Source organism: Larus michahellis, chromosome 4 (genome assembly GCF_964199755.1).
Source record: "Larus michahellis chromosome 4, bLarMic1.1, whole genome shotgun sequence".
NCBI classification, from domain to species: domain Eukaryota; kingdom Metazoa; phylum Chordata; class Aves; order Charadriiformes; family Laridae; genus Larus; species Larus michahellis.
In genome coordinates this window covers 90,937,884-90,948,307 of record NC_133899.1, presented here as the reverse complement: position 1 = coordinate 90,948,307, position 10,424 = coordinate 90,937,884, and the positions used below count along the sequence as shown (strand labels likewise).

General features: G+C 41.7%; 1 protein-coding gene across 7 annotated transcripts in view; it reads right to left on the bottom strand.

The window, feature by feature from the left end:
- Positions 1–212: 212 nt before the first annotated feature.
- ANO1 (anoctamin 1) overlaps positions 213–10,424 on the bottom strand; it is an 83,586-nt gene continuing 73,374 nt past the window's right edge. For 6 of the 7 annotated variants that reach the window (XM_074586342.1, XM_074586343.1, XM_074586344.1 and 3 more), the window contains 5 exons: positions 9,112–9,264; positions 6,880–6,932; positions 5,050–5,234; positions 3,313–3,418; positions 213–2,319 (listed from right to left, as the gene is read on the bottom strand). In XM_074586342.1, the coding sequence (XP_074442443.1) occupies positions 2,059–2,319; positions 3,313–3,418; positions 5,050–5,234; positions 6,880–6,932; positions 9,112–9,264 (758 nt within the window). In that variant the 3' untranslated portion in view covers positions 213–2,058. The remainder of the gene's footprint in view (positions 2,320–3,312; positions 3,419–5,049; positions 5,235–6,879; positions 6,933–9,111; positions 9,265–10,424) is intronic. The other variant, XM_074586348.1, reaches the window with a different exon arrangement.

The window sequence follows — 10,424 nt, the reverse complement described above, 5'->3', positions numbered from 1 at the left end:
AGGATGTACGGACAGAATCCTGCTTGATTTATTCCCACTCCCAGTCCTATTGCAGTCAGTGGGCCTGATCCGGTAAACGCTTCCTCCCAGGCATAACGCTTATTGCGGGAATCAATCAGGCAGGATTTGGCCCTACCACAGTAAGCGACCATAAGATACAAATTTTAAAAATAGTGACATTCCTGCAAGTCAAAATACAACAGAAACAAGAGTTAACAAAATATAAGCCCTTTATTAATAAAAATCTTTGGTTGGATCAATATTTTAAATAAGCTTCAAGAATATTTGGTTAATACCATTTTCTTTCTTCCACATAATTTCTTTTCTGGTACCTTCTTTGGACAGACTACAGAAAAATATCAAGTTCATCACATACTTTAAAACAAATAAATATATCAAAAGCTAAATATGGCATTTTTTTTTTAAATTTCTAGCATTAATCTTTAAATTAGTTTGGCAAAGAAAAAAGAAAAGGAGAAAAGAAATAACTAACTTCTCTTGAAAACAGTCTTTTGACGTTTGGTTTTGTAACAAACCATACAGTAGTTAGACTTTAAAGAAATCTTTCATTTTTATTTTCTTTTTCAGTTTTATATTTGCAATGCAAGTGCCATGGACAAAACAAAGCAATAAAAGAAATGAGGTTAATTGCACCAATATTATTTGGAAGTGCAGTTTATCGTTTGACAAAGCAAAACTAAAATGTACTATGCTTAAAAAGAGTTGTACTGATGGGATTTAGCTAGGCATCGTCAGTAAGGATTTTAGACTTCTATTTTAAGGAAGCTCCTTGTACAAAAGATAGAGTATTTTAAGACAAAAGAAAAGTCCTGTAACTAACTGAAGGTCTGGTCCTGTAGCCCCAGTGCAGGCAAAACTTCCATTGAAGACAGCGAGTGGGGCATGGTTTGGATTTACTCCTCTGGCACAGCCTCTGGGAAATGCCGTTCAACCGCAGAAAGTCTGCGGGAGCGACCGGCTGTGAAAAAGGGGTGCAGACTCCTTTCTCCTGCAGAGGATGGAGGGCTACAGAGAAAAACCTGGCTACGAACGGGATGTGCTAAAACAACGGGGAAAAGGGAATTTCCTCAGCAACAACAGTGTCCGAGTACTGGGCAGGGCAGTGTGAGTCACTGTAGCTCTACGTGTGCTCGTTATATTCAGGGCATTCGACAAAATGCTCTGTGATCATCTCTCTACCTGCTGGGAGGATCTCCGGAATTGTGCTGCTGCTGTCTGGCCGCTAGCGAGGAGCTGCTGGGGGACTGCTCAAACACAGCCCGGGGCACTGAGGTAGCTTCATCCACATCAGTCATTCATCGGTTAAAAAATAATAATAAAAGAACTTTTCCAGACTGACTTTTCTGATGTTTCTGAAGAGAGCAGTGCCCCAGGGAAGGTGTCGGGTACACCGCAGGTTGCCACCAGTGCCCCACGCACCCGTGGGACTCTCAAGCTCAGCGGGAGCTCTGCTTCTTCCAGACCCGCAGGTTCAAACAGACGTCTGCCAGCAGAGCTAAAGCCTATCTCGGAAAGCAGGTCAGGCTGGTAGGCTTTACGGGGTTTCTCTCCTGCCAAAAGGAATACCAGGGCACACTCTAAAGCTGAGTTTGCGTATACGTTATCTAGTTACCCCACAGACGTTCAAGCCCGGGGTTCCAAAAATATTTTAAATTAGTAGTATTATTATTACTTAAAATTTACCTTTATTTATTTAGTTAATTAATAGGCTAGGGTCAAATTCTCAGAGAATATCTCTATCAAGATGTACTAAGTACCGGCATTTATTAATGCACACCAACGGCAATAGTGTTACCTAACAATGAAATATAAAAATTCCCTGCATTAACTGCTTGTGCAAAAGAAAAAAACAACAACATTATCAGAAATAGAATGTGGTCCTCCATATTTGCAAGAAGAGCATTTCTCACAAAGATAGGAGCAAAATGGCAGCACATCCTTCAACATGCACCAGGTTGTCCATTAATCGAGTCCTGCCCTTTACGCGATGGCTTGTGGATCAGTGGAATGCCCCGACGTACTCAACTCCCTCCTCTTCTATACGTCAAGAGGATACGAATGGCAGGAGGACAAGCTCCCGCTGCGGCTCCTGGGGAGTCTGGGGCTGTGATTGTTACAGTTTTCACCTTTTTTCTTGTCGTTGTCTTTCCAGGTTTCTAGCATTTGCAGCTTCCCTTGCTCTTCTCTCATGAAGACCTCCACCATGAGAACTTTCTCTTTATGAATCTGCTGACTAATGTCCTTGGGAATGTCTGGGATAATCCAGTCAACAAAGTCACTCATAAACATGACCAAGTTCTGAAAATGAAATTGTGAGAAAATCTCAGCAAGGTCAAATGAAGGGATGGCTGTAGGGGAAGGGGCTATTTTTGGTGTACTTAGGAAGAAAGGACAGTATTTGAGTTGGGCTCAATGGCATGTCGCAAGCCTGATACTGAGCCAAATTCACCTCAACTTCTTGTTCATGCTAGACACGGAGAAAAACGGCAGGCACAGACCTCTACGATTTATGTACAAATACTGTCACAGCCACTTAGAAATCCAGAGGAAACACTCATTGATAAATGGTTTACGAGTTTGATATCAGGAAGGCAGAAACAAATAAAAGGTAAAATGATGAAAGTTGGTAAGGTGCATTCCAACGAAATGTTTCTGATTTAAAAACCTCGATTCAATGAAAGGGAGGTCTTTCACAAAAAGATACATATTTTGTGAAGAAAAAAAAAAATGGAATTAAAGTTTTGCAACAAGTTGTTTAAATAAGTTAGACTTACAACACTTGTGTCACAATAACCAGCGTCACTGTTGTGATCGAGTAACGTCATTTAGTGAAAAATTACAAGATTCTGCCTTCTTGTTCAGACGCAAGTTAAACTCTAGCTGGGAAAATTTTGGAAATTTCATTTGGCTAGGTCTAGAAATGAGCTTGGATGAAATTTATGCTGCTTCAGTGAATTTGTTGATGTCCTACTGGAGAAATTGGTGGGACCTAATTAGCATCAGCTTTGTGCTGGCTTCTCACAAAGGCCATTGAGTTGCTTCTGCATCAAACCAGTTCAGGGAATTCCTGGGGATGAATTTTTCCACTGGGGATATTGCCTGGGCCTGGGTGGGTGGGAGGAAGAGGGTGAATGAGGATGGGCAAATTGCTTTTCCATGAAACTGCTGAGAAAAACGGTATTGTCTTTGGCCTAATAAATTATTTCCAAAGGAGGCCTGCCTTACGTAGCTAAAGAAATACGACAACTCTCTTTCTTTCTCATATAAAAAGTGCCTGCGGCATAAACCTACCTGGAAAACTATCACAAACGCTAATCTTGCTGCTAGGACAGCCCAGAAATCCTTTGAAATGTCGTACTTGTTTTCGGACCAAGGGGGTTCTCGATAATCTTTGTATCTGCAAAACAAGCCTCAATAAATCAGTGCTGTCATGCAGAAACTTTAGCACCATGATAATACCCTCTGATTAGTGCAAATATATCAATTACGCATAAAGACAGAGTAAACTACACAGCTCAGATAATGTATTTGCTTTTAAGATTGGTTAAAAAAAAAACCATATATTTTTCAGACTAATTTTTAAGATAAAAATACTGATCTTACATCCACAGAGTGTGTTATTCTATGTGGTGTTCTCCTTGTTCATGATTAGGAAAAGCTCGCAGCTAATTTTGACATACAGAGAGAAGGTGAGAATTTTGCCTTAGCTGTGGCTGAGGGAAAAATCTACGAGCTAATCAACAATAACTTGTTAGAAACGGGATCAAGAAAAATACATTAAATTTAAAACCACAGCGTCCTGTCAGTATTGTGAAAGAATTAGAGCTCCATATTTTCAAATGATTTAAAAACCCCTGGAATACGGAAGAATGATGGGATGGGAAGAAGAAAGAGGCTAGAAAGCAAATAAACCTGGCATTTTTGTATTGGACCGCGGCACTAACACTTCTGTTCTCTAAGTTCTGTACTAAAAACGCGTTTGCCAACCTTGTTTATCCCGTGCCCAACGATCACCAGTAGGAAACCAGGAGAAAGTAAGAGCTAGCAAAGCTCATACATACGCAATTTTGGTTGTTTTTTTTTTTTCTGTTTAGCAGTGATTTTTCTGTTTAGCAGTCATTTCAGCAGATTAAGTTGCACTATTCAAATTTACGAAGAATATTAATTAAAAAAATAATACGATTATAAAGGTCTTTTTTTCTCCTGGTCACTTTGTGTAATTTTTTAGTATATGCATACCTAAGTAATTTTTCTTTATTTTCTCCCCTGGAATGTCACTTTCTTCCTTGTTCTCCTCTTCCCCTTCTTACCCCCATTGTCCCCCTTTCAGTTTTGCTGGTGTAAGTGCTTTTGCTGTTATATTTGGCTTTGGTCCCCAATTCTAAGCATTAAAACATTTGTTTTGAAGATGATGCGTATCTACGGAAGCCTAGGCACTGACCTAGATTGCTTCATAAGGTGAAATATGCAACAATAATTTTCCTTTAAAAATGAAAATAATATTTAGAAATCGTTACAGGCGTGTGGATTTCCTGTACAATGACGCCTTAAGTAGGTCTTAAGTTCCAGTGCAGATAAGGATGCTATTAATCTCATCAGGAATTGCTACAGAAACTGGACAAATAAGAGCAACATATTGTGGTCATGGTCATTATATCAAGGAGCACGTGATACAGCAACATGGCATCACAGTAACGTCCTTTTGTTCCCTTAAAGCATCATCGTGCTGTTCATCGTTATTTATCTCCTTTCTTGAAAAAGGGAGTATATAATAATAAAGATCTTTGCATGGGCAAACACTGAATTTAACAATGCTAATCCCTGTTTCCCAGAATAAGCAGTACTTCATAGTCAGCTGTTGTGGTTGCTGAATATTTAAGCCAAGACGTTGAAGGCAATGGCTCCATCTGACATAAAAGGCTACCAAGGTGCTAAAAGAGAACTGAAAATACAAGGGAATGTAAAAATTTGTCCCATTCTTAGTCAGCTGTGAAAATTGTCCAAGTTAGTTATCTCTCAAGAGAGTACCTGCATATTTGAACCTCGTAGCCCAGATCCATGGGGTCGTTGGGAGCTGTTCCTGCTTGAAAATCGCTGACATTAAAAGAGGATAGTGTATGGTTGACGAAGCCATGCATGGTGCCATTCTCACTGTACATATACAGGTACACGAGGCGTGGAATGAAGTCGGATGTGAATGAGATCACAAATGCCTAAGCCATAAGAGTAAAGAGTGAGCGCAATATTCAGGCAGTGGTTAAGTTAATAATACACTCGAGTATGTCTTGCCCAAAGAACTCGCGCAACTTCAGAAAACAAGGGGGCAGACTGCAGCCCACGGGGCCCTAAAAATGGAGTATTTACTTCTGCAACAAGGGAGTAGTTACTGCTTACTCTTCCAAGTTGCAGGATATTAGACGGACCAGTTCCATGCCAACAGAGATTTCTGCCTGGATAACAAGCTGAATTCCCCAGGGAATGGAGTGGCCGTACCTCCCCAGCGCCAGAGGAAAGCAAAACACGGCACTGCTTCCCCCCGCCCCAGTCACGGCTTGGCCCTGATGCATTCTATATGGTCCAACGGATGGATTTCCAAGTACTTTTCTGCTCTGACAGTGAACTGACTCTTAAATTGTCATCGCATTGCAAAAGGCCATTCACTGTATGTGGTTTTTAACTCCATCAAGCTAAAAGGATGAGCGGACCGAGCCCACTTTTATTTTTGTGGTCACAAAAATTGCATTTTATTTGATTACTTAAAAAGGTTTTCTAAAAACGCCACACACAAAATGCAAGACAGCCAATTTGACCGAGGAGTTCATCACTTTAGCCTTTCTCATTTATCATTATTATGAAACATTCTCACTGGCATAAATCTCATGTACATGTGGAACAAACGCAGTACAAAATGTTTTACTTATTTTATGATAAAGAGGGGTAGTACATAGATGAGAGAGAGAAAAACAACACTGGATAATGACAAAGAGAGACTGCATCGAAGAAAAGAGAAAAAAAAAATGGAGAAATTATTTCCAAAGGAAAAGAAGAGAAACGGTGAAGACAAATTAAGGCAGCATATCAAATAACCCAACGAATGGTTTGGCCGTTGCACAACAGACACCTGTGGGCAAAGCGAAGGGGTTTCCAGTTTGGATAATGGTGAAAAAGACGAGAGGGCCCATGGACGCGTGGCCCTAAGCCCTACACGGCCCCTGTTCCGCTGCATTGCAAACATGTTTTCAGCGTCAGTCAGTTTTTTACTTTTTCATCTTTCACCAGGTGGGGTGCAATGAAGATGACCAACGTGGGTGTCTATTCATATAGAATATCAGGTAAGTACATAAATGAATATATTAAGGTGTGCTGAAGTCTAACTTCACTGTTGAAGTGTTAAGTAAATAAAAAATATCTTCATAGATTTTCAGAGCTATCTGAGGGAGAACAACGCAGTTTGAGGCCAGATTTTCGATGGAGGGACACTGCGTGCTGATGAGCTGAACTAATTCCCAGCCAGATGACTACCTGACCCTAAAAAGGGCACTGAAATTTAGAAATACATCACCTTAGGGATAGCATTTCAAAAAAGCACAAGTAAGCAGCTGTGGTCTTATTTGTTTGAAGGGCAAAACTGTTTTCTGAGAACATTCTGGAAAAATCCGCAACGACTACTTACAGTTTTATATTATTGCTAATAGTATCCCAACTTGAAAATAAACACTGCATCCGATTCTCTAATATTTCAGAAAATTTCTAAATCATATACTTTCACTTGGTTTGAAAGGCTGAAATAAAACTAATGGAGCAGAATGGAAAAGCCAGCCTATTGAATTAAAATTTTATTCATGCTGAATTACTTACATTTATTATGACAGCAAGCTTTCCAATACCTCTGAGGATATTATACCAGATTCCTAAGGAAGGAGACAAACATGTTAATGTTTTTCCAGTCATTAAAATGGATAAATTATATTTTTAGTTAACAGCGTTAGGAGTACTTATGACTGTGATGAACTGGAGTTATATTTTAAATAAATAAAAAAAAAGAACAAATTATAAGAGATTAATTTAATGACCTTTAAGCAAAGGGAGCCCAACTCTGTCCTCCAAAGACCTATTTTTTTTCAGGTTTTAAGCTAAAAGCTTCTTTGAGGAAGAGGAGGGCAAATGTGAGACAGAAGAATGCCAGAATAGGTAGAAAAGAACAACATCATGACATTTCATTCACACTTTTCAAATGTTTGAGGAGAAAAAAGAAAGCTACAGATAGGGAGCTGGGACTTCCACACACGTGGTGCAGAACATACTGGTCTACCAGTTTTAAGGACCTGATTCTGCTTTGACACCTTCTCATCACTGTTTATCCTACCTCAGTTTCAAGAAAGCCAAGCTCCAGTGGAGCCACTCAGTGGGATTTTTCCATTTGCATCTGGAAACCCTGTAGACACGGGTTTCCTCAGCACGGGCTCTGTGCATACAAAACGTAATTCCCACCAGCCCCATGCTGACTCAGGTTCAACCCCTCTGGATTTAGTCTGAGGATGATGCATGAAACCCACAGGTCTGTGCCTTCCCCATCTCCAGATCCCATTCCCCATGGAAGGGCTTCCCTGAAGTCTACCATGAAGTGCCGTTTTAGTGTACATGGTCGCACACCCTTGGCCTGGCCTCTCTAACAGTCTCCTGGTCATTAGTGACGGCTTGGAAATTTCTCCTTAGTTGAAGTCTTGATGGAAAAATCCAAGGCTGCTACCAGATCCATGTGGTTACAGCCTTTATCAGCCACACTCCTATTCTGGGTCTGAAAAGGAAGGAAGATGTAGGAGGCTTCACGCAGGGTGACATCCCTGGAAGACTCCTCCAGCCTGGCCGAATCCATTGCTTGGTAACTAACTCATACTTCATACAGCTTTGGTCTTCTGGCACAGCGTACGCAGCCAGCCTGGACAGAGTACAGAACTGAACTTCAGGAATAGATATTACAGTATCAGTGGAAGCAGAGATAGACCTTTGCTTGCTGCCGGTGGTCACCCACTGCCGTTAGCAGGTGGGACCTTCTCCTTTCCTGTTTCTGCTGACACCTGCCCTAAAAACTTGTCTGGTTTGTCTGCGGCCATCTCACAGTCTCTGACTTTGGGATGTCTCTGAAAGAAGCGAGGTTCTTTCACCCACCAGAGTGGGACTGAACTGCAACAAATTGCAATTAACACCTTCTCAAAAACAAACCCAAAAACCCAACAAAATAGATCAGCAACACCCCCCAACATCTCCACCAGCAACCTTAGCCCGCAGCATCAAATGAGCCAGCCGCAAAACACCCCAAAAGCAGCGTCCTGGGAAAGGCAATTGCATGGCAAAACATGATGTCTTCTTCAACTTTAGGATGATCCTAGGCCACACGGATGAGCCCAAGGCAAAACTCTGTTTGCACAGTACCAGAACGAACCTGCTGGCTGGCTCTGTAATACGAACGATTACTTTAATGACCTTTGTACTCGTAAGCAACCAACGTTCAGGAGAAACAGCTTCCTCATGACACACGCTGGTAGCTGTTAGCCCCCCGCAGTAAGGGGAGGACCGCTCTGTTGTCACCGTACAACCGCGGAGCCCAGTTCCAGCGACATCCACGGCAGCTTTCAAGCTTCACCCTTCCAGCATTCACGCTGAGTAGGGACGAAGGGATACATTTAACCGCAAACTCTTGAGTCTCCTCTCACTCCCAAGTGTCTTTCTCCAACCCAGTCCTGAGTTACTAAATGCAGAAATTTTTGCTTCTGCAAGAAAACTGCATTGCCAGGAAGAACCCTGGATGTGCAGAACCATGAGAGATATTTCACTATTGTATTGATCCCTTGGATTTGAAAAGTGATACCGTTTGCTTAATAAAATATTTATCTGAATTTAAAGCGCTGGTCTTTCTATTTTAAAAGTAAAGGCTCGATAAGTTATGACCGTTCACAGTTAAGCCACAGTCGAATGTTCTGAATTTTCCTATAAATACCTTCCTGTTAACGAAACTAACTCAGCATAATGATATCCTGCCGTCAATCCAGGAATAGACAAACAGGGATAACAATAGCCATGTGCACTTACCTATATCCTTCGCTCTGACTGCTACCGGTCTCCTCAGCTCAGTAACGAATTTTTTTGCATCGAGACGGATTTCAATGATGTTGTTCAACAAAGCAAACAAAGGCGCCAGCGGGAAGGATGCCACGAACAAAGTTACAAACCCAAACTGAATAACTGAAAAAGAAAAGAAACCATTTCAATGGCTGTGGTCAGTATTTACCGAACGTGTGCGTCATCACGTCCGTGCCATCCCCCCAGATTCTAAGACGACAACATGTGCTGGGAGACTAAATCAACCCTTTTTGCCTCAGGCACGGTTTTTGCCTGACCGCCGCTCCATTCGGGCATTGAAGGGCCAGTTGCGCCTCTTGCAAAAGGCAAGGCAAAGTAACCAGAAGGACGGGGAAGCTCCTAACACAATTTTGCCATGGGGGAGGCTGGCACAGGAGCGATGGGAAGGAGCGGGATTACGGCAGCGACCGTGTTAGCTCTTACATAAACTTGCCAGGTTTTCAGCCCTCGCTCATCCCAGTGGAAGCTTTCTCTTCTGAAGTATAGAAACTCACGAGCTTCAAAAAGGACACGAGTGATTCTCCGCCTTTACTGGGAATAACTTGCTTCCTGCAACCTGGGGTCATATTTGCTTTTGTTTGGTGAGGTCATCGCAGCGATGTCATACTCCTCGTGGCACGGTTCGAGCCCCATCTTTTCCTCTGTTCCTTCCAAATGCTGATCTCAGTAACTGCATCTTTTCTTACTTTTAGGAACTGACAGCATGACCTCATAGTTTGTACCATTAAATTTCAATCTGTTTCAATTACTCTGAACATCAAGGTCATCAGATATTCTAATTTGCCTCTGCATTTACTGGACATGCCAATTTTGGGTATTAGTATACTTCATTATCCTTTACCAGTACTTTTGCCTAGTCATTCCTTAAAATACTAAGTGAAGCTGCTCTTTTAAGACAGATCCTTCAGGAACGTCGGATACTGCAGCAAACAGCATCATGTTGAACAGTCCTCAGCCTTTCCAAGATGGAAAGTAGGAAAAAAAATGTAGCTGTAACAGCCGCAGCAATGTAGAGCTGATATCCAGTGCTTGAATTCCTTATCACTCGCTCAACATAATACATTACTTGGGGGGGGGGGGGGGGGAAAGTGATCTGTCTAGTAGAACCTGGTCTCCAGGCACATACCTCTCTCGCAAGATTTAGTCCAGATTCCAGAAAATAGAAACAATCTGCTGCGAGAATATGCAGTGGAAATTATCAAATCTGAATTAAGTGACTTATTTCCAAAGTGGGGTGCAACTGATGATAAAACATGCCTCAC